At 41.8% G+C, this 25,551-nt stretch overlaps 1 protein-coding gene across 1 annotated transcript in view; it reads right to left on the reverse strand.

Annotated features, from left to right (window-relative positions):
• The window catches only part of LOC126162549 (uncharacterized), a 126,695-nt gene that overhangs the window by 48,227 nt on the left and 52,917 nt on the right, over nt 1-25,551 (reverse strand). The window contains exon 5 of the mRNA XM_049919130.1: nt 12,170-12,427. Within this exon, the coding sequence (XP_049775087.1) occupies nt 12,170-12,427 (258 nt within the window). The remainder of the gene's footprint in view (nt 1-12,169; nt 12,428-25,551) is intronic.

Consider the following 25,551-nt stretch of genomic DNA (forward strand, 5'->3'; position numbering starts at 1 on the left):
CAAATTCAGGTGTGATTGTAGTAATCCCCAGTTCCTAGCAGCCAAATGTACAAATTGAAACTGATATGTACTCAAAGCCTGTGTTAGAATAAAACTACATACACAGTAAATTATGTTGACCAGGTGGCTCACAAGAACTCACTGAAAGCTGGTGGAAGAATGTGACCTGTTCATATTTTTATAACATTCTAGATTTAGCAAGCATCAACGCCTGGGTAATCTGCAGAGATGTGAAAAAGATCAAAATAACAAGGTGACATCGTCTTCTCATCCTCACAGTGGAACTTGCCAAAGCTTATAGAGAGACTAGGGCCAATTTACAAGAAATGTTTTGTTACAGTTTCCTAGCAGGCTGCGCAGATTGTAAAGCTCTGTCTACAATCTACAATGATCTGTAGGTATTAAAAGGAACACATACACTTACACAGCCTGTAATGTTTACCTTTAGGCAGTGTGTAGCAAAGTGTAGACCTCTCTTAGATTATGGTAACATAATGATTATATACTAAATGTTCCTACTTATTTGTTGAATATGATTTGACTGTATTTCTATGAACAACTCAAAATTTCATTTTGTAATGATGAAGTTTTCATGTATTTGGATATTTAAGTTGGATTTGGAGAAAAAAATATCAAAATATTCCATGTTCGCAATTAACTAACCACTAGAGTGTCTATCTTTACAGAAAAACTCATCTCACACAATAAAAAAGACTAAGAACAAGCTGTACATGCATTGACTAGAGGGGGCCATTTTTGTTCCGACTGTGGTTATAAGGTGGACTGTGGTTATAAGGTGTTCAAAAATTCCAGCAGTTTTAGTGCTAAACCACATATTCCAAACATTCACAGTTAAATCTGCCTCTGACAATGGACAAACTGTATTGACACTACTCTTGTTCTTATGATAGATGCTCAAAGCAACCATCACTGTCATTGTTTAATGATGTGATCATTTCGTCTACTGATTTTTTTCTAAATATCTTAATTCTCACAATAATAAAATATTCCAGGCTATTATGCCATGTTTGAAGGGATTACACTTTAAAATGCGACGTTTCGCCCCATCTGCGGAGGACATTTTTAAGGGGGATTGTAGCTTTGTTGAATGTCTGATTCACACCTCAGTAGCGAGCCAGGGTGTGAATCAGAAATTCAACGAAGCTGCACTCCCCCTTGAAAATGCCCCAGATGGGGACAAAACATGGGGTTTTCGAAGTGAAATCCCTTCGACCACAGCATAATAGCCTGGAATATTGTATTAACTGTGACAATTTCAGCCTTGAAAGATCATATTTTACCATTTAATTCTGCAATGCTTTCTGCATGATGCTCTACATACATTTGTAGCTTTCTTCTTGTCTTCAAGGCTGACTTTCTAACAGTTTTGTTCAGTTGCAGACAGTAAATTTTGTTTACTATTCCTGGTAAAATAACCTACAACTTAGAGCTGCATCTATCTATTGGGTTGAGAGTCTAATGACTATGCCCACAGGTTTCTGTCATCTCATGGGTTTCATATCTGGTGAATATGGAGAGATATGCTTTCCATAAGTTCCGCCTTTTTATGATTATCAGTTACCTTCATACAGCAATACTGAAGCCAATCAACCATCTCCTTCTTTTCATTTTGCCATGATAAGCATCTTGTCAATAACAATAGAAGCTTAGGAGCATTATCAAGAAGAACTGTTACCAGGATTCACATATTCAGTATTAGTAAGACTAAGAACTGCTTCTTTTTATCATTTCTCCAGGCCAATATCCTGTTTTATTCACTAAAAAAAAAGCAGGAGAGAGTTCAATAGAAAAGCTTGTATGCAAAAGAATAAATCGTGGCATCTGTCCAGTCCTTGGTAAGAACTGTCCCACGTTTCATCAATCGCCACAATTTCACTGATATTTACCCCACGTCTGCCTCAAAATTGGCATCACCACCTGCAGCGACTGTCCTGTATGTCTGTGACATCGGCATCTCGCATGACGGAACAGAGATGCTGGATGCCTTCATCACAGCAAGTGAAACAAAAGCAGATGTTTACAGGACAACCAAGGTCGCTGCTGGAGACAAAAAGATAGCCAGGGGCTGCTGTCCAAGCACCGTGGATCAACAAAAGCACAGGAAGTCGTGATCAACAAGCATACTATTTTTCTACACCACTCACATGATAAAAAATAGTCGCAGAAGGTCCATCCGCCAATTGGTCTTGTAAGCCGGCACATCACCGGCCAGAAGGCAGTTTGACACACTGCCCAGACTTGTGGAGATTTGCCATCCCGGCTGCAACATCCATGCACCTCACCTGCTAGTTGCCGAATCGTCAGGAATGGTAGCTCTGGACTGCGACTCAAGAGTGTTGTGTAACTATGGTCTGGCCTCCCTGGACAGCTTTTTGGTAATGCTGTGCTGACCATTCATTAGTAGTTTTGTTTCTGTCTTTTCTTTCGTGGACTTTCTTGAGCGAGAGACTTGTGAGGGAAACATTTTATTTTGTTATTCTCTGTTATAAGATCCGAAGTGGGCTCCATACTTTATTTCTTGCTTAAATTGTGTTTTGCTTCGAGTACTTTGTCGACATCAGTTTTTTTTCCAATCAAAACAGATTGAGGAATATCGTTCGTGTTTTGTCTCCGTTATCGGAGATACAGCACCACCCAGCTAAAACTTCTGTCTCCATCAATAGCTTACAGCCTCAGAAATATCCATTATAAAAATCCAGGTTGTGCACAACTGTAAAATAATGATGTGCAGCTGCATTTAAGACAACCTGCTTGCTTAAAGTGGTCAATAATTTTCTCTTTTGGATGCTCTTTTGCGCAATAACAATCATGAAAGTGACAAGATATTGCATCTTCAGCAAATTAATCCCCAGTCACAGACAATGCAGACATATGGGTTCAGCACTTTACAGACCATTTCTGAGGAGCCATGATTATCGCAGATGTCATAATTTCTGCTCTGTTTGCACATCAGAAGTCGTGATTTTCCCATCAAATACTTTTCTGTTGCTCTGGAACATTGGAGGTCACTATTTTCCAATCTGAAACAGTTGGAGTCGTGTTTTACATGTTTTCAAGTCCCACTCATGTACTTACACGTACACCTTCTCGTAGCAGCAATTTTGTAACCACATTCTTGAGCTTGTGTGTGTGGGATCTTGCTTTAAGATATACAACACTCAGAAAATTTAACAGTAAGTTTATTCTGTTTTTATAATGTTGAATTCAATTTTTGCATTTTCCGTATTATTTAAAAGTAAGTTTTTGGTTTTCTTGTTGCATTCCTATAATTCTATCCTTACAACTATTCTAATTATCAAAAAAAAAAAAAAAGCCCTGTGATTCTGTACAGAAAAATGGAAAATTGCCCGTGCTTATAGGGTTAACCTCTCTCTGTAATCCACTTAGCCATACAATGATTTCCCATTAGTTTCCAGTTTCCTCTTCTTTTCCACAGATTTTCTAGCAAATCTAGTTTACATTCAAGCCTATATATAGCAGTTCTTTCGATCAACTTGTTAATGGAAAGAAATGGACCACAATTGAAGTTTTCCTTTGATAGAGTACACAGGTAATGAACAAACTATTTCTCTATTGGCCTCTTATGACAATATTCTGGCCAAGAGAGTGATGAACTTTCAGCTGAATAACATTTGACCAACAATTTTGTTGGTGTGGCCATCAACTGCAGAAAGTATATAAATATTCATTTTTAAAATTGAAACACCTTTTTCTTGCTGCAGTCTATATTTATTTACATTCCAGACATGTTTTGATTGTAACATTAAGACATCTTCATTGGGTTTAATCTGGAATAATACAGTAGAATTACTATTTACAGATACTCATTTTTCTGGTCAATAAATGATTGACCACATGAGAAGAAATGCAGATTTTGGCCAGAAAAATGAATAACAGTCAGGAGCAATTTATTGACATAAAAATTGTGACATGAACTGTTTTCTAATCTGTAAGTACTGCATATAAAAACAAAATTGTATTATTCCAAATTAAATCAATCAGTAATGCCTTAACGTAAAAGAGGATATGATCCTGGAACATCAATAAATTTAAATTGCAGCAAGAGAAAGGTATTTTAATTTAAAAAAAGAACATTTGACCAACCACTTCTTGAAATTCTTCAGTACCACACAACAAACAACAGTAATGATACATAAAATATTAACCCTGCAACTATAAGAAATGAAGACATACAAAATCTCAGCCTGAAGCAAACTACCCCAAAGGACAATAAACTGCCTGAACCTGGAGCATAATGCAAGTGGTGAATGATGGAGGGGAGGATGGGGGGGAGGGGGAGGGGGGGACTGTGGGTGGATGCTATGATACGGTTACAGATCTTGCAGGATACTGGACTACTGGATGAATGCTTGCCATGGCTCCTGATGGACACATATACAGGGTGAATCTGAGTTAGTTTCAGGTTTTAATATTGAATATGGTGCGGGAGGATTTACTTTAATTTTTTTAGCTGAGTACACTCGCACACACACACATATCCATCCACACATATACAGACGGTATATGTGTGGATGTGTGTATATGTGTGGATGGATATGTGTGTGTGTGCGAGTGTACTCAGCTAAAAAAATTAAAGTAAATCCTCCCGCACCATATTCAATATTAAAACCTGAAACTAACTCAGATTCACCCTCGGCAAAGTCAAAAGGAGTACGGTTTATACAGGGTGAGTCACCTAACATTACCGCTGGATATATTTTGTAAACCGCATCAAATACTGACGAATCAATTCCACAGACCGAACATGAGGAGAGGGGTTAGTGTAATTGGTTAATACAAACCATAAAAAAATGCATGGAAATATGTTTTTTAACCTACAGTTTTTTAAATGGAACCCCGTTAGTTTTGTTAGCACATCTGAACATATAAACAAATACGTAATCAGTGCCGTTTGTTGCATTGTAAAATGTTAATTACATCCGGAGATATTGTAACCTAAAGTTGACGCTTGAGTACCACTCCTCCGCTGTTCGATCATGTGTATCGGAGAGCACCGAATTACGTAGGGATCCAAAGGGAACGGTGATGGACCTTAGGTACAGAAGAGACTGGAACAGCACATTACGTCCTCATGCTAACACCTTTTTATTGGTCTTTTTCACTGACGCACATGTACATTACCACGATGGGTGAGGTACACGTACACACGTGATTTCCGTTTTCAATTACGGAGTGGAATAGAGTGTGTCCCGACATGTCAGGCCAATAGATGTTCAATGTGGTGGCCATCATTTGCTGCACATAATTGCAATCTCTGGCGTAATGAATGTCGTACACGCCGCAGTACATCTGGTGTAATGTCGCCGCAGGCTGCCACAATACGTTGTTTCATATCCTCTGGGGTTGCGGGTATATCACGGTACACATTCTCCTTCAACTTACTCCACAGAAAGAAGTCCAGAGGTGTAAGATCAGGAGAACGGGCTGGCCAATTTATGCGTCCTCCACGTCCTACGAAACGCCCGTCGAACATCCTGTCAAGGGTCAGCCTAGTGTTAATTACGGAATGTGCAGGTGCACCATCATGCTGATACCACATACGTCGACGCGTTTCCAGTGGGACATTTTCGAGCAACGTTGGCAGATCATTCTGCAGAAACGCGATGTATGTTGCAGCTGTTTGGGCCCCTGCAATGAAGTGAGGACCAATGAGGTGGTCGCCAATGATTCCGCACCATACATTTACAGTCCACGGTCGCTGTCGCTCTACCTGTCTGAGCCAGAGAGGATTGTCCACGGACCAGTAATGCATGTTCCGTAGATTCACTGCCCCGTGGTTAGTGAAACCCGCTTCATCGGTAAACAGGTAGAACTGCAACGCATTCTCTGTTAATGCCCATTGACAGAATTGCACTCGATAATTAATGTCATCACCATGTAATCGCTGAAGCAGCGACACATGCAACGGGTGAAAGCGGTGACGATGCAGTATGCACATGGCACTACTTTGACTCAGTCCACCGACTCTCGCAATGTCCCGTGTACTCATGTGTGGGTTCATGGCAACAGCAGCTAACACACCAACTGCACCCGCTTCTCCAGTGATGGGCCTGTTACGGACCCGTTTGCATGCTACGACCATACCTGTTGCATACAGTTGGCGGTAGATGTTTTGCAATGTGCGGCACATTGGATGCTCTCTGTCCGGGTACCGTTCTGCATACACCCTGCAGGCTTCAGCTGTATTTCGTCGACACTCGCCATAGATGAGTATCATCTCCGCCTTTTCAGAGTTCGAATACACCATGGTCACAGTTCCTACAACACTACACTATCACAGACGTCTGGTAACACGGTGTACTACAGTTGGTCTGCGTGTGGAGACGAATGCAGAATAACAATAGCAGCAAGCGCTACATGCAGACACTGCGACAGCTAGACTAAACCACAACAGTGCACTACAGCCACACTCGTAAACACGGTCATCATTGTAAACATGTCCCTGCAGATGGTGCTCGCAGACCGTGGCCCGTGTTTGTTACAACACGCAACTGAACGTCGGAGGTTTCAAGCATCAACTTTAGGTTACAATGTCTCCGGATGTAATTAACATTTTATAATGCAACAAACGGCACTGATTACCTATTTGTTTATATGTTCAGATGTGCTAACAAAACTAACGTGGTTCCATTTTAAAAAATGTAGGTTTGTGTTAAAAAACATACTTCCGTGCATTTTTGTATGGTTTGTATTATATATTTTATGTTTGCTTATTGTAGTTTACAATCACCCTACCATTGCTTCTAAGGCAAGTATTACACTATTGTACTTCTTTGCCATAGTAGATATGTCAAATATTTACATCAAAGAAATTTGATGGTGTAATAGGGAACTTTGTCAAATCTCGCCTGTCGTCAAATAAATATGATCAAACCTAGGGCACCGCTGTAGATTTGATCATATATATATATATATATATATATAGATGATGAGACTTACCCAACAAAAGCGCTGGCAGGTCGATAGACACACAAATAAACACAAACATACACACAAAACTCTAGCTTTCGCAACCAACGGTTGCCTCGTCAGGAAAGAGGGAAGGAGAAGGAAAGACAAAAGGATATGGGTTTTAAGGGAGAGGGTAAGGAGTCATTCCAATCCCGGGAGCGGAAAGACTTACCCTAGGGGGAAAAAAGGACAGGTATACACTCGCACACACACACATATCCATCCATACATACAAGACACAAGCAGCTGTCCTTTTTTCCCCCTAGGGTAAGTCTTTCCGCTCCCGGGATTGGAATGACTCCTTACCCTCTCCCTTAAAACCCATATCCTTTTGTCTTTCCTTCTCCTTCCCTCTTTCCTGACGAGGCAACCGTTGGTTGCGAAAGCTAGAGTTTTGTGTGTATGTTTGTGTTTATTTGTGTGTCTATCGACCTGCCAGCGCTTTTGTTGGGTAAGTCTCATCATCTTTCTTTTTAAATATATTTTTCCCACGTGGAATGTTTCCCTCTATTATATTCATATATATATATATATATATATTTAAAAAAAAAGATGATGTGACTTACCAAATTTACCAATTTTAAATATATTTTTCCTTCGTGGAATGTTTCCTTCTATTATAACTATATATATATATATATATATATATATATATATATATATATATATATATATATATCTCCTGTTTTGTCATTTTTACCATAACATTTTTGTTACTCCACACTCATTTATTTCAGTTATTTATCTTCCCTCTTTGAGCCTTTCTTTGACTTTTCTCTTACATTCCCTTTGTGACATTTCCCTTATTTCTTAATGCTGCTTCTTCGCAACTTGCCTTTCCTCTTATTTTTATCTGTTGCTACCCGTCTGTTTCTTATGCTAGGTAAATCTGGTTCCTTCTCTCATATTTGTTGGCTGTTCAACCTGAGAATTCTGATTTTTCATGTTTAAAAGTCACATTCTCAAGAGCAGTATCTGTTTTCTCGTAGTTCTCTTCTTGGCCTGACATGGTATGTTTCGTATGACTGAAGACATGATGAAACAAATAACACAGCCAAAAGTAACTAAAAATAAAACCCAAATGATTTGTAAAATTTTATTTTCTTTCAGTCAAAGTAATATAGGTCTACTTAACGTTTAATGTAACTAAGAAAGAAAATAAGTTATCATAAGAAGTAAAGTACAGGCAAGCATTCATGAAGTTGATGAATCAGTTCAAAATATTTCCCTGTAATTATATTGCTATGTATTACCAGATTCCCAGCTAATGGTACAAATTTTATTTTTATTTTATGTTTGCTTATTGTAGTTTACAATCACCCTACCATTGCTTCTAAGGCAAGTATTACACTATTGTACTTCTTTGCCATAGTTGATATGTCAAATATTTACATCAAAGAAATTTGATGGTGTAATAGGGAACTTTGTCAAATCTCGCCTGTCGTCAAATAAATATTATCAAACCTAGGGCACCGCTGTAGATTTGATCATAAAAGTCACTTGTCTTTTGTTCACTGCAATATGAAATGTTACCACTTGGAGCACTAGAATCACTGCAGCGTTCTGTCACCAGTAGTATGTTTGTAAACATAGCTGCGAAGCTTAATTCATGTGTGCTGTCAACTACAAAATTAATAGAAATGTATGAAGCTGATGAAGCAGTTTACAACATGAGGCACGCTGAATACAAAAATAGATTAAGAAGATTGGAGAGCTACAAAAAATTGCAGAAGTCATTAGCCTTGAGATATAGCCAGGGTGCATGGCTGACAACATAAAAAAGAAAATTAATGGCCTCAGCTCAAGATACTCTCACGAGAAAGCGAAAGTACGTGTATATGGTGCCCCTTTTATCTTGACCACCCTAAATAACTGTTTGTCCGTACGAAAATTACAAAATGTTTCACGCAAATGTTCTTCAGTCATCCGGGGGGGGGGGCATCAATCAGCATGATTGCCTTTGTTGTAGCTTTATTTTTTACAAAGATAGAAACAGCAGTATGACTTTTTAAATGGCACCCTGTATTTTTTATTGGGTAATTCATTTCCTCTCCTAATGACCTATTCAAAAATGTATCACAGTGAACCATTCACTGAAACACAACATCATTAATTACGTAACACAACATTGACTTTGAACCTGAGCTCACAAACTCGTCCACTTGCTGGAGTTGTCAGACAACAAATGAAAACCAAGTACAAACATAACTGAAAATTGACTTTGACTCTCTTGTACCATTGCCCAGGAGTAGAACATTCAAAGGCGCTCAAAGCAGTGACCCTAGACACTGATACACTGGTGCTCTTATTGAATGAAAGAATTATTTACTGCTTCCAGAGTTGCTTGCTGACAAGAATTACAAGCAAGCACGAAACGTTCCAGCATGTCCTCTGGATTTGTTGGAATATTGCGATAGACGTCGTCTTTAATACAGCCCCAAAGAAAAACGTCCAGAGGATTTAATCAGGAGACCTAGCAGGCCAAGTAACTGTTTCTTTTCGACCCATCCATCTGGCAGGATACCTTCGATTCAGAACATGACGTGCACGCAAGGCACGTGCTAGACATCCATCGTGTGGATACCAGATAAGCATTCTGGTTCTTAGCAGCACTTCATCCAGAAAAGGAGGAAGAATTCATCTGAGGAAGTTTGCATACACTGTGCCGTTTAGCTACCATTGATGAAATAAGGGCCAATAATTGTAGTTCCAAGCATTCCACACCAGAAGTTAACTCTCCACTGATGCTGATGTTCCACCTGTCTAAGCCATCGTGGGTTGTCGCTAGACCAATAACACATGCTCCTTGTATTTACCTGTCCTTTGTTTGAGAAGGAACATTCATTGGTAAACAGAACATTGGAGAAGTAGTTCGGGTTGGCGAGGATTTGCTGCTGTGCCCACTGACAGAACTGTACACGATTCTGGAAATCATTCCCATGCAATTCTTGATGTAGGTGTACACGGTAAGGATGGAACCGGTGATGTGTAAGAATATGATATACACTGGTTTTAGGAATGCCAAACTCGTGTTCAAGCTGTCGTGTGCTCACATGTGGATTCATAGCATTGGAAGCAAGATCAGTAACTTCGGCAGCTTCGTCTGTGCGAGTGCTACAATTGCGTTGTTGTGGGTTGAAACTTCCCGTTTTCGGAAGTGTTGCAACAAGACGAGAAAAAAATTGTTGGGAAGGTGGGTTCTTGTCAGGATATCACTCTCTGTACAGTTCCACTGCCTGCGTAGCATTCTGTCTACCTTCAACAACAATAACGACAATAAAAGAAACATTATGTCGATGCAGTTTGTAGGAAGGACAGCCTTTACTGTATGCCTACTCTACACAACAGTATTTAAAAGGACTAAACTACTGTACTAGAGGTACTCATAAATAAGAAAACAGTATTGCAAATTACTGTTCTAACTTACATTCCCCATAGATGAGTAGCATTTCTACCTTCTCTTCGTTGGTGTACATTCTACTCACACAACTCTTCAACTGACGATGGTTGACGGAATGATGAGTGTGCATTCTACTTACGTTCACATTTGTCCTCTGCTAACATCAGCACGTGGATGTGCTGCATTACCCCGAGTACCTGCACTAAGCGCTGGGATCATCAACGTCAATTTTGTGTTATGTAATTAATAATGTTGTGTTTCAGTGAATGGTACATTGTGACACATTTTTGAATAGGTATTTAGGAGAGGAAATGAATTACCGAACAAAAAAATACAGGGTGCCACTTAAAAAAGTCATAGCACTGTTCATATCTTTGTAAAAAACAAAGCTACAATGAAGGCAATCATGTTGATTGATGCCCCTCTCACGGCTGAAGAACATTTGCTTGAAACATTTTGTAATTTTCATCTGGACAAACAGTTAGATCAGATAAAGATAAGTGGTCAAGATAAATGGGAATGGGACACCCTGTGTGTGTGTGTGTGTGTGTGTGTGTGAGAGAGAGAGAGAGAGAGAGAGAGGAGGCGCTTTACTTATATATTTTCTGAGCTCTCCAGTCTTACTAATCTATTTTTGTACGCAGGTTGACTCACATTGTAAAGTGTCTCATCAGCTTCATACATTTCTATTAATTTTGTAGTTGTGGGACACCAAATGTAATTATTACTTTGAGCTACAATAAAAATAGTTATTAATGCACATAAAGGGTATTGAACAATTATTTACTTTCAAATTTTGGTGCTTTAGTGCTTTATAAATTGCTTCACACGTTTCTGGTATTATTTTAGTTTATGTCCACTGTGGTATTCGAGTGCTGTACTGACAGCTAGAGTAGCTCTCTCCTGTGCCAAGAAATCCGAGTGTTACTGTGAGCCTGTCTTCTGCATATATACCAGTTCTTATGTGAGTATTGTGCTTTGTGATATGATGAGACACTTCACTGAGCACATACTGAAATGTATGCTCATCCATTCTTAAGTAAGTTATGTGTAACTTGACTTCCTCCACTAGAAGCTCACATAACATATTTTGTTGAATGCTTTTATCATCAAGTCATAAAACCTGTGGCTTCACCCAAGTACATTTCTTTTTCTTCCCCCACTTCTCTTCCAAATGCGCACACAGTGCTATTGTGGTACATGCAACTGCTACACATAGTAACAAGTTGTTGTTGTCAACCATCTTGAATTTTGACGAAAAATATGATGACAGTGTAATACCCCTTTCTAGTGCCACTTCAAATATCTTTGTCAAATCTTTGTCAAAGAAATATGATAGTGTAATACCGGCCTAACAAAGGTTGTGAAGGATTCATGAATGTCTGTTGCAATACACCTGTTGTTTTCAATGGCTTTTCAGTATCTACACCTCTGTGAGAAGTCAGGATTCTGAGCAGCTAACCCTTCCCTATATTCTTATAGTTTTCAATAGCTTGCCCTTCTTTCCTTCCTTGTGTTGTCTCTAAGACAAGGAATGCAATTCAAAACACACAAGATATTTAATTTTTTGATGTTCCCAGTTACTGTGTCTAAACAGTGAATGCACATACCTTTCAACAGTTAAAATTTTCATTTTTGAGTGTTTTTCACTAATTTTGTTTCACATACATTATAGTTCCAGTACTATGTTTCATACTTTCACAGTATTTCAATACTACCACATATAAATTATGTTACATAATCAACAACAAAATTACTAATTATCATCATACGTACCCTGCAACTGAGGTTTGGATTTTGGAGTAAAATTGATAGAAATGTGAAGATGCAAATGGATTCTACACTTTGTGACCATACAATGTGGAAGTTTGTGATTAGCATCATTAAAGCCTCCAAGACTGTTGAGAGTAACTCTGGATACTCTATTGGAAAGTCATACGAATCAATGGTGTATCCTGGAAGACACTGCACAGATGGTGGCATAAACTCTTTTAAGCTATACATTAAAACCTGGAACACAACCACTGCTTTATCCTGGAAAAAATGAATAATTGGTGAAATCATGAAAGCTAAGAAAGAAAATATTGCCATCACAATGAAAATAACAACTGTTAGCTGAGTTTGACTGATCTAGATAAATTTCTACATTATGTACAATCATGGAAATCAGAAAAAAAGAAAGTCATAATAAAACAGAATAAATATAAATCTAGCTGACACATTACATACAAAGAAACAAACTGAGGAACACAAACTAGCATATAAACCTGAAAAATCAAAAGTTTTATGATTTGAATAATGTGCCAACAAATTTCAAAGTAACATATGGGATAATTAAGATATGGAACACTAGCTCTGATGGTGTAAGCTGAGGAACAGAATTAGCTGTGGTCTATTTAAGTAACCTCCTCAACATTTTCCTGACCAGATATGGGGACACAATGCAAACCTAAATACAGGGTTATTACAAATGATTGAAGCGATTTCACAGCTCTACAATAACTTTATTATTTGAGATATTTTCAAAATGCTTTGCACACGCGTACAAAAACTCAAAAAGTTTTTTTAGGCATTCACAAATGTTCGATATGTGCCCCTTTAGTGATTCGGCAGACATCAAGCCGATAATCAAGTTCCTCCCACACTCGGCGCAGCATGTCCCCATCAATGAGTTCGAAAGCATTGTTGATGCGAGCTCGCAGTTCTGGCATGTTTCTTGGTAGAGGAGGTTTAAACACTGAATCTTTCACATAACCCCACAGAAAGAAATCGTATGGGGTTAAGTCGGGAGAGCGTGGAGGCCATGACATGAATTGCTGATCATGATCTCCACCACGACCGATCCATTGGTTTTCAAATCTCCTGTTTAAGAAATGCCGAACATCATGATGGAAGTGCGGTGGAGCACCATCCTGTTGAAAGATGAAGTTGGCACTGTCGGTCTCCACTTGTGGCATGAGCCAATTTTCCGCGGGCTACGCGTGAAACTTGCCCGCACGCGTTCAACCGTTTCTTCGCTCACTGCAGGCCGACCCATTGATTTCCCCTTACAGAGGCATCCAGAAGCTTTAAACTGCGCATACCATCGCCAAATGGAGTTAGCAGTTGGTGGATCTTTGTTGAACTTCGTCCTGAAGTGTCGTTGCACTGTGATGACTGACTGATGGGAGTGCATTTCAAGCACGACATACGCTTTCTCGGCTCCTGTTGCCATTTTGTCTCACTGCGCTCTCGAGCGCTCTGACGGCAGAAACCTGAAGTGCGGCTTCAGTCGAACAAACCTTTATGAGTTTTTCTACGTATCTGTAGTATTTCATGACCATATGTCAATGAATGGACCTACAGTGAATTTATAAATCGCTTCAATCATTTGTAATAGCCCTGTAGAGTGGTCAGTAATATGAAGCCCTTTCATCCTCAATGAAAGTCCAATGTCTCAATCATAGCACTTGGCTTGGGCACATCATGCTACTACACTACTGGATGTACTACTACTACTACTACTACTACTACTACCACCACCATCATCATCATCATCATCATCATCATCATCATCGTTGTTTTTATCTATTGCTCATGTACCACACAAATCATAATGCTTACACATTAAGATGTCTGGTTAGATGTAACAGAGGGCACAAAGGCCCAGTCTTTTCATACGATAAATGCACACATAAATAGAATGAGTGCTACATTATATGATCATGAAGATGATGTCAACATGTGACCACTCGCAACTGCACTTAAAAAAGTTACAGGAAGATTCAGCAGTTTAATGATGGTCATAATTTAATAAATAGTATTAAAAAAGGGGGGCAGAGGCAGAGGCAGAGGCAGAGGCAGAGGGGGAGGGGGAGGGGGAGGGGGAGGGGGAGGGGGAGGGGGAGGGGGAGGGGGAGGCAGAGGGTGAGGGGGAGAGAGTGCATTGACGATGGGTCGATATTAGTTCATAGTTGGACAGAAAGAAGACAGTGGAGCAGAGATTTGCTGAGCAGGTCAATACAATGATGATAACATGCAAAGTTGCAGGTAGCTTGAAGTTATGCTGTTGGAGCAAGAGCCAAAAGCAAATTCCAGGAGGTAACAGAGAAAAGGGATGCACCCCATACTTGCGATCAAAGGAGCCATCGAAGAAGGAGGCATACGATGCGTGGCCACACGTGGCAGACAAATGGTACGCATATGTGCTGATGAGAAATTCATGGCAGTAGGACAGCAGTAGTTCGGCAGATTCCGCAGACAGACGCTCAACCACGACAGTGTAAAAGGTGCCAGTGGCCAAATAGATGCTACAATGGTGGATAGTATGGAGATGGCGTAAGAGACACATGCAGATGCACAAATGAAACACCCATAATCCAGTTTCGAACCGACAAGGGACCAGTACAAAGGGAAGAGGGCGGTTCGATCTGCACCCCAGGATGCACCACTGAGGACACATAGGACACTGAGGGACCACACACAGTGGGCTGCCAGGTAAGGCACTGGGAGAACCAAGGAAGTTTCCTATCAATCGTGAGCCCCAGGAACTTCATAGTTTCAATGAATGGAAGAGCAACGGGTCCAAGATGTAAGGACGATGTAAGAAACCAATTGCACCGCCAGAAATTCATACAGATGGTTTTGTCAGTGGAAAAATGAAAGCCATTGTCAATGCTCCATGAGTAAAGACGATTGAGACACCACTGAAGATGCTGCTCAATGAGACACGTCCATGGAGAACTGCAACAGATGGCAAAATTGTCAACAAAAAGGGAATCAGAGATGACTGGCGAGAGACAGGTCATCGGTTAATGACAATAGCAAAGAGGATGACAATCAGAACAGAGCCCTGAGGCACACCATTTTCCTGGATATAAGTGTCCGACAAGGCACAACCCACACATACCTTGAAAACTTGGTCTTTTGAAAATTCCTGAAGGAAATGGGTAGGTGGCCACTTGTAGAGAGTACAAAGGATACCAGTCCTCCACCAGGTGTCATAGGCTTTCTCCAAATCGAAAAACACCGTCACAGTCTGGGATTTCCGCAGAAAACCATTCATGACATGGGTGGACAAAGTGACGAGATGGTCAACTGCAGAACGGCGCACTTGGAATCTGCATTGTGCAGTGATCAGTAAATTGCAAGACTCGAGCCACCATACCAGCCAGACATGAATCATACGTTTCATCACCTTGCAAACACAGCTGGTGAGAGAAATGGGGCGGTAGCTAGAAGAAAGGTGTTTGTCCTTACTGGGCTTAGGTATGGGTATGACAGTGAAGTCACGACACCATCTGGGAAATGTGCCCTCTGCCCAGATGTGATTGAATGTAAGAAGGAGAAAGTGCTTGCCCGCAAGAGAAAGGTGCTGCAACATCTGAATGTGAACATCGTCTGGCCCCGAGGCAGAGGATCAGGATGAAGTGAGAGCATGATATGGCTCCCCCATAGTTAAGGTGGCATTGTAGCACTCACAATTCTGAAAAGAGAAGGTTATCACTCAAACATCCCCTGCTCGTTTCCAATGGAGGAAGGCAGGATGATAGTGAGAGGAGCTTGAAATCTCCACAAAATAGCGGTCCAACATTTTGGAGATAGCAATAGGGTCCACGAAGACATTGTCTGCAACTGTCAGGCCAGAAATTGGGGAATGGATCTTGGTCCCAGAGAGCCGTTGGAGGTTGGCCCACATGACAGAAGAGGGAGTGGAACTATTAAAAGAGCTAGTGAATGAAACACCCGCTAGCTTTTTCACTATCACAAAGAACGCAACTACACTGTGCATGCAACAGATTATATTGAATGAAGTTTGCCATTGTAGGATGACAGTTGAAAACATGGAGAGCATGTCTCCGCGTGCGAATTGCATCACGGCATGCCTCAGTCCACAAAGAGACCAGGACACAACATGGTAAAAAGGAAGTGCGAGGAATGGAATGTTCTGCAGCAGTAAGGATAACGTTTGTAAGGTAATCTCCCTAGTCGCCAGGGAGGAGTAAAGCCCACGAGAAATGGTCACTCAAGTATGTGTCAGAGAGAACAAACTACTCGAGACGATGGGCAAGCTGGGCAGTGCAGAAGGATAGGTCCAAATGGGAATTGGTGTGCGTGGAGTCTGAAAAGAACACATGTGCTCCTGTGTTAAGGCAGAAGACATTAAGTTGCATGAGGTCAGCCACGAGGGCACTTCTTGGACAGGTTCTGGGTAAACTCCAAAGGGGATAGTGCGTATTAAAGTCACCAAGCAGCAGAAAGGGGTGAGTTAACTTCCCGAATAAGCTGGAGGAAGTCTGCCCTGGTGACATCGAATGATGGAAGAATGTAAATGGTACAAAGGGAAAAGGTCAAGTGAGGAAGGAAACGGCGAAATGCAACAGCTTGCAGGTGGGTAGTCAAGGAGATGGGTTGACTATATACGTCATCCTGTATGAGCAGCATGACTCCCCCCTGAGATGGAATGCCTTCCTCAGGAGAAAGGTCAAAACAGACTGGGAAGGAATGTGAGAGATCAAAGCAGTCATGAGAACACAATTTTGTTTCCTGAAGGCAGAGAACAAGATGACGCTGCGAGTCTAAGAGCAGCCATAAATCTTCTTTGTTGGATCAAAGACCGCGATCGTTCCACCAGAGTAGAATCATGACTAGGAAAAAATGAAGGGATGTCACTTCGGCAGCTGCCGAGTGCCAGCCTTCGAAGACTCACCCCTACAGGGCACAGAGGCAGGAGGATCCTGCTCCACGAGGTCAACAGAAGCATCGGTGTTCTCCTTCTGTCAGCCTGCAGAGTCCAGGGTAGAAAAATTGTTGGTGGAACACACCAGCGACATGGAGGATGACTAGTCGAGAGAATTACGTGGCAACACCGTCGAAGAGGATCTTCAAGTCAGCAAAGGATAAGACCATTTGGCTCTGTTTGACTTCTTGGAGCCCTTCCAGATGGCCAGGAAGACTCAGATGCTGGTTGGCTGGAGGGGCATAGGAAGTCTTCATGGGAGTATTCCTTCTGTCCTTTCTGGCATGCCAGTTGTGTTGCTGGTAACTTTCCCCTCTGAGGCAAAAGTTTGGTGGCATGCTGCACAGCTGGAGGAGGATACGTGGACACTACCATGATGCTGGGTGATTTCACAACAGTGGTGCTGGGCCTGAGATCGCATGTCTGCGTGACCATGTCCTTCATGGAGCAAGATGCAGCAAGAACAGTATTGTAGGTGCCATACAGTAGAACATAGTGTTTCCAACTAGCCAACAACCTTGTGAATGACTGGGTAAGGCACTTTTTCCTTCACCAATGTCTCCTGGACAGCCCACTCATCGAGATACATGGGACTATTACTGCAGGAGGTGGCATGGTCATCAAGGCAGTTGATGCAGCGGGGAGAAGGAGGTAGACAACTGCCCTCGTGAGCATCCCTACCATAGTTACACATTTGGCTGGGTGTCAACAGGACACTCGAGTGTGGTTGTAATGACGACACTGGCAGCAGCGCATCGGGTTCGGAATATACAGTTTGACTGTGATAACTTTATAACCTGCTTTGATCTTTGATGGAAGAACCAGACTATCCAAAGTGAGAAAAGAGGGCATGTGGACACTAAAGAGGCACCTATTTTTTTCATCACCCAATGGAATGCAATGACACCCTACTCAGAGAGGTATGTTTGGATTTCTGCCTCAGTCAGACCATCGAGCAGCCTAGTGTAAATAACACCACGGAAAGAATTCAGCATTTGATGGGCCCCGACATGAACAGGATAGCCATAGAGGAGTGAAGCTGCAAGCAGTTGTGCTTGAGAATCAGAAGTAATCTCCAAAAACAAAGTGCCATTCTGTAAACAAGAGCAGGATTTCACAGGGCCAGCAATTGCATCAACACCTTTCTCAATAACAAACATATTTACCATAGCAAAGGACTGACTGTCTTCAGTATGTGAAAACATAAGGAACCGTAGTGCAGCTGGGAAGGTCTTAGAATCGCTAGCCTCATTCCGCTTACGTTTCGCAGACATTGACTGTGAAGATGATTGGCTCATTGTGAAAAAATCCCCATGATTGCCAGCATCTCTGATGGCGCACTCCTTCCATCTGGGGACCCACTTCATAAGGGAGCACACCCGCCTTAGGTGGTTGATCACACCTCAGGTCATACCTCCCGAACACCTGACAGAGGGTCTAATCAGCAATTTGGGATCAGGCAATCACCCTTCCCTGGGCGTGGCCTATACCAGAGAGTAAGAGCGAACACTACCTGTCGACACCTGGGGCTGGGAATTATGGGTTACCCAGTCACCTGTTACACATCAGATGTGCATGGGTCAGCCTTCAGGTGTGCACAGGGAGGGAGAAGAAAAAGAGGAACCTCAAACAATGAAGCGGAAAAGGATAGGAGAATGTGAACAAAGAAAGAAAAAAGTAACGAAAAACAATGGAGAGTATTCTGAAATTGACTACCGAAAATGCAGAATACATTTCCAAAAACAGCCCAGACATGTTCCCCAAGGGAGGGGAAAAGAACAGCAAGAGGACAGACATGCAGCATGGAAGGGAAAAGATGCTGCAAAAACTGGGACTCTGCGATAGCCAAGCACGAACCTGCCAAACAGCAGCTAGCTCCCTGGGGGGCAAAGAATGCTGTGCTTTGATTAGAGATACTACAAAATTTCACATTATGCTAAGAGGAAAACCCTTGTTTCTATTAATCAAGTTGTCTGCCATCTAATTAAATGGATTCCTTATAAGCACTGACTCAAAAACCTGACATACTAACAATTATCGGAGTCTCATTCAATCTCCTTCCACATCCTTCATTGAAACAATGTTCTACTACTGTTGATTTTTAAGGTGGTTGTAGCCTTATATTACAGCAATGTTCCACACACCTTTCCTGAACTGTGCGAACCCCACAGAACAATTATGTATTTTGTAAACCATTACCTCCAAAACTGGAAGATTCCTGTCTCTTCCAGTCTCCATGATAAATTTAATACTAAGATGGATACAGCTAAAGTGTTCGAAAGATCAGTTGAGAAAATTATATCCTCAGGCCAGACAAGAAAGGTGTTGCCAACATATTTCCAGGTGCACGTTGGATGGAAAACCAGACCTCAGAACCCTATCCTCAAAGTCCTCTATATACAAGTTGGCAACTATGGGTGGTAAAGGACTACAGGACCCTTGTAAATAGATGTACCACATCAAAACTCACATATAAATCCAAAGGATTCAGCCTCAAAGATTTCAGCCTTTCAATAAAAACCACAGAATTGAAGTTGTGGTGTTTACACTTGGGTCCACTTCAAGTGTCTTCATCCCAGCATCAAATTTACCATGGAGGTTGAAAGCAATAGGGCTTTGGAAGCCTGGCATACATAAAATTGTGTGTCAATGTGGAAAGGCTTACATGAAACAGTGGTAACAGAATATTGTTTAAATGAGGGATAAACTTTCATGAAACTGATAGTTTTTGGGTCAGTGTTTATAAGGAATAAATGAAAATTAGGCTGGCAGACAACTTGAATGATAGAGGCAATATGTGGAATCCCCATTTTCCCAAATCAAAGCACAACATTCTTTGGTGCTGCCGCCCCAAGTGTTTGGGGATAATCTTTTGGGGGTGATAGATTGTTGATACCAGTGTTCTGCTATGGGTGGACACAGGTTTCTGGTCTTGGCAGCAGCATCTCTCCTGAAGATTGCAGACAGAAAAACTGTCCAAATTTTATGCCTTGTCGGTTTTAGGATTTGGCAGCAAACCCAAGCAGACTACCGCTCACATAGTTGATTTGGCCACTAGACTAAAAAAACATAACTGGTCAATCAGTTTTAAAACTATCAGCTGTTCCAATAGTATTGATGGGCTATTGTTACATGGTACCTCTCAGATGTCATTCTTGAGTATTTGATTAATTAAGACATTTGAACTCAGTAGGAGGTGTATCATTAACTACAGAAAAACTGCATCCAATAACTTGTACAACTATGGTGACATTTTCAGTCCTAGCTATGCTTGTTCCATCTTTATCTAAAGCCCCACTAGAGATTCTCATGCTCGTGCCTCACAGTGTGGATGCATAATCATGTTTTACAAAAACCAGATCTGTCATGAAAATGCCACCTTGTGGCTCATAATTTATACCAACATGAAACCTGACTGATATTGAAAAATTCGTTTAATTCATATGTAGAAGCATGAAACACAGGACTTGAATACAATCCCGAAGACATGGTTTTCTGCCACAGTGCTGCAGGATTCGATTCATTGCATATAACAGAAAGTGCATGCTGATTTTCATGTTGCAAACATTACGGTTTGTTCAGCAGTTTCCTGTGTACCTCATAATGTTCAGATGTTGGATTTCACTTTAATCTTCTATGCACAGACTCAGTGCAAGAACATCTCACCATGAAGCAGGAGTCCTTTTTTTTATTTTGATTGAATGCTGAGTTGCAACTTTCTCATAAGGTGCTGTCAGTCTGACACCGTGTAACGAAGCAGGGTTGCCCACTGCTATCCTGTTTTGGTTTTACACTCCTTCAGTAACTTAGTTAAGCAATGAACTTTTTTTTTTTCTCATTTTCACTACTCAGATTCCGACTACAGATTATGTGGCCTTCAGCCTCATAGTACGGAATTCAGAAATACACTCCTGGAAATTGAAATAAGAACACCGTGAATTCATTGTCCCAGGAAGGGGAAACTTTATTGACACATTCCTGGGGTCAGATACATCACATGATCACACTGACAGAACCACAGGTACATAGACACAGGCAACAGAGCATGCACAATGTCGGCACTAGTACAGTGTATATCCACCTTTCGCAGCAATGCAGGCTGCTATTCTCCCATGGAGACGATCGTAGAGATGCTGGATGTAGTCCTGTGGAACGGCTTGCCATGCCATTTCCACCTGGCGCCTCAGTTGGACCAGCGTTCGTGCTGGACGTGCAGACCGCGTGAGACGACGCTTCATCCAGTCCCAAACATGCTCAATGGGGGACAGATCCGGAGATCTTGCTGGCCAGGGTAGTTGACTTACACCTTCTAGAGCACGTTGGGTGGCACGGGATACATGCGGACGTGCATTGTCCTGTTGGAACAGCAAGTTCCCTTGCCGGTCTAGGAATGGTAGAACGATGGGTTCGATGACGGTTTGGATGTACCGTGCACTATTCAGTGTCCCCTCGACGATCACCAGTGGTGTACAGCCAGTGTAGGAGATCGCTCCCCACACCATGATGCCGGGTGTTGGCCCTGTGTGCCTCGGTCGTATGCAGTCCTGATTGTGGCGCTCACCTGCACGGCGCCAAACATGCATACGACCATCATTGGCACCAAGGCAGAAGCGACTCTCATCGCTGAAGATGACACGTCTCCATTCGTCCCTCCATTCACGCCTGTCGCGACACCACTGGAGACGGGCTGCACGATGTTGGGGCGTGAGCGGAAGACGGCCTAACGGTGTGTGGGACCGTAGCCCAGCTTCATGGAGACGGTTGCGAATGGTCCTCGCCGATACCCCAGGAGCAACAGTGTCCCTAATTTGCTGGGAAGTGGCGGTGCGGTCCCCTACGGCACTGCGTAGGATCCTACGGTCTTGGCGTGCATCCGTGCGTCGCTGCGGTCCGGTCCCAGGTCGACGGGCACGTGCACCTTCCGCCGACCACTGGCGACAACATCGATGTACTGTGGAGACCTCACGCCCCACGTGTTGAGCAATTCGGCGGTACGTCCACCCGGCCTCCCGCATGCCCACTATACGCCCTCGCTCAAAGTCTGTCAACTGCACATACGGTTCACGTCCACGCTGTCGCGGCATGCTACCAATGTTAAAGACTGCGATGGAGCTCCGTATGCCACGGCAAACTGGCTGACACTGACGGCGGCGGTGCACAAATGCTGCGCAGCTAGCGCCATTCGATGGCCAACACCGCGGTTCCTGGTGTGTCCGCTGTGCCGTGCGTGTGATCATTGCTTGTACAGCCCTCTCGCAGTGTCCGGAGCAAGTATGGTGGGTCTGACACACCGGTGTCAATGTGTTCTTTTTTCCATTTCCAGGAGTGTAGTTTAAATAAAATTCCCCTAGTAAAAGCTATTATTTCAGTACATCTAATATCTATTCTGAAAGTAATGAGCTAATCAGTTTTATTGGAAATGCATACTATTAACAATTATGTAAAATGACGTATATTGTGCATTACATATTAAGTAAAATTTGAGTGAGCTAATAGATCAAATTCAGCTATAAGACTGCATCCAAAAGAAAGCATAAATTTTGCTGATTCCAGCAAAGTGTTTGAATTAACCTAAAGTTTGTTAGTTAAATAGATATTAAGACTTAAAATCTGTAGCCTATATGATTTTCAGTGCCAATTATGACCAAACTACCAAATAATTCCGAGATCTGTTTCGATACTTTTGCTACCTTTATTTTTCTACGTAAAATAACTCCAGTCTTAACTTTGTAAGTGCATTAATTAAGAATTAAGTAATTTGAATATGTAAAAATCATTGTTCAAAAGGGCTGCCATGGGTATAAGTCGGGAATTCCCACGGCGGATGCATAAATTAGTTCCAAGTATTTAAATTGATACAGCTCACTCATGTTATTTAAATAAAAAAAACCAATAGTTAACTTCAAAACCAGTTAGAAAGGATCATTTTAACCCTGGGAAATTATTAACTATAATATATTAACCGAAATAGTCAAATATTCAAGCGCTCGTCTATATGAAGTCCGAGCTGGTGCAGTTCTCAGTTAGTTCTCGGTCAGATTCTCTTGGAGCAAAAATGCGCAAGTCAGTTAATTTTTCCGGTCGTACCAAAAAAATGTAATTGTGAACATTGTTAAATACTGGAATTTTTTGACCTACCTTATGTGACAATTAAGTGTAAGAGGCCGGGTCACATGAATATTGTGTGTGCGAGTAATAACTAATAAATTGTACTGTGGTTGACAGAAATGTTCAACAATGAATACGAGCTTGACTTTTGATTTTGGAAAACTTAACCGAGGATCCTGGCTTCTTAATTTCAGTGTGATTTAGATTAGATGGACGCAGCTAACGGGAAGACAATATTGAATAAACAAAGCAAGGTAGGTCGAAAACACTGCGCACTATCTACTGGGTGAGGAAATGTTTCAATACCGGTACATCCGGTTGTGACGTGAACTATTAAGAGGCACTAATATGAGGATACAGCCCGGCGCGTTACATGTGGTGCCCCGGGTGAGGAAATGTTTCAATACCGGTACATCCGGTTGTGACGTGAACTAGTAAGAGGCACTAATACGAGGATACAGCCCGGCACGTTACAACTGAATTCTCAGTCTTTTGGCAACTAATATTGGCCCATTGGTTATATCATGTCTGAAATGTATCCTGTAAGAGGTAGGGCCTCTTGTGAAAGCAGTCACATCAGTTATTGTGACTTCTGCATAGCCTCTTAAATGGGCATGACGTTCAACCAGCTATCCTCGCATATTAAGAACCACTGCCACACTGAGGCTACGAGAAGAGTTGATCACCCAGTGGCAGAACACATTGCTGAGCACAACATGCTTGATTTCAATGTTTGCTCCACAACCCAAGCTATCTGTATGAATCCCCTCTCCCCTCCCCAAACAGAACATCTCTAAATTATGCAGATAAGGGATATTACTCAACACTATATTCCTTCAGGCCTCAGACTCTGCTAACCCCCTCACTCACTTACATCTTTGCTTTCCACACTTCTCTTCGCCATCTCCCTCTTCCTCTTTTCTATCTCCCCCTGCCAACTCACTTCCCAACATAATATATGTCTACACTCCACAAGCCATCTTTGATCTTTGATGTGTGGTGTACGGTACCACTGTCATTTCCTCGTTTACTTGTTGCAGTCATGAATGGTCTGAGGAAAGAATGACTGTTGGCAAGCCCCCATGTGAGCTCAAGATTCTCTAAAGTTATCTTCATATCTTTTTGTGAACATATGAGGAAACAGTATACTGGTTGATTCTTCCAGGAACATACATTCTCAGAATTTTAACAATAAACCACGCCATGGTGCACACTGCCCCCCCCCCCCCCCCCCCCCCTCTTATAGCATCTACCACTAAAGATGGCTGAGCATGTCTGTGGTGTTTTCATACAAACTAAACAAACCTGTAATGAAATACGCTCTTCCTCTTTGAGTCTTTAGTATTTCTTCTATTACTTTTAAACATGATGGCTAGCAGACTGATGACCACTATGGAACAACGGTTTTGTAAATTACCTTCTTTGTGGTTGGACTCCACTTCATAAGAATTCTTCCAACAAATCGCATTGTAATTTTGGCAATCCACTGTCAGTTTGAGATCTGCCTTACCTGCAATTAGTTTTATGTTGTTGTTCCATTTTAAATCACTCCACAAACATGCTCCCTGACATTTCATGATGTAACTGCTTCCAATGATTGTTCTGCTATTGTTTAATCTTAAATAGTGGGCCTCTCTGCTGTTTATGTGCTATATGTTACATTTGCTTGTGTTGAGGGCCAACTAACAATCCCTGCACCAAGCATCAACCCTAACACTTCCTTATGATACACTCAAAGCTACTTTTACGTCAAAAGATTTCTGTGTATTGAGAAAAATGTGATGTATGTTTTCAGAAGGAGATTTTCACTCTGCAGTGGGATCTGAATTCGAGTCTCAGTCCGGCACACAGTTTTAATCTGCCAGGAAGTTTCATATCGGCGCACACTCCGCAGCAGAGTGAAAATATCATTCTAGAAGCATAACAGTCACTCATGGGCCAAGAACTTTCATTCTTCCAAATGCAATATTTATTCATTTAAACTCCACTGCAACACAGAAGTCCCTAAGGGAGCCATTGATTAGAGATGGTTGTCCTTGTCCTTTACCCTTGGCGGCGGTGATTTACCCAAGAGGTCAGGAGAATGTTAAATGGTACCTGGCTCTCCAGTTCCTCCATGTGGATATCAATATCCTCGACAGAAAATCTCCATCTGAGAGGGAGAGTGCTCACCAATCTGACGGTCGAGCTTTGATTTCGAATGATTTTTTGTGTGATGTTTCTCCTTACTTATGGGAGGAGTTGCTTTTACAAGCAGAGAGGACGGCTTAGCGACTTCTGATGGTGTGCAAGCAGTATGTGGCTGAGGTTTCAAGTTCATAATCCATGGCTT

The sequence above is a fragment of the Schistocerca cancellata genome, chromosome 2, assembly GCF_023864275.1.
Source record: "Schistocerca cancellata isolate TAMUIC-IGC-003103 chromosome 2, iqSchCanc2.1, whole genome shotgun sequence".
NCBI classification, from domain to species: domain Eukaryota; kingdom Metazoa; phylum Arthropoda; class Insecta; order Orthoptera; family Acrididae; genus Schistocerca; species Schistocerca cancellata.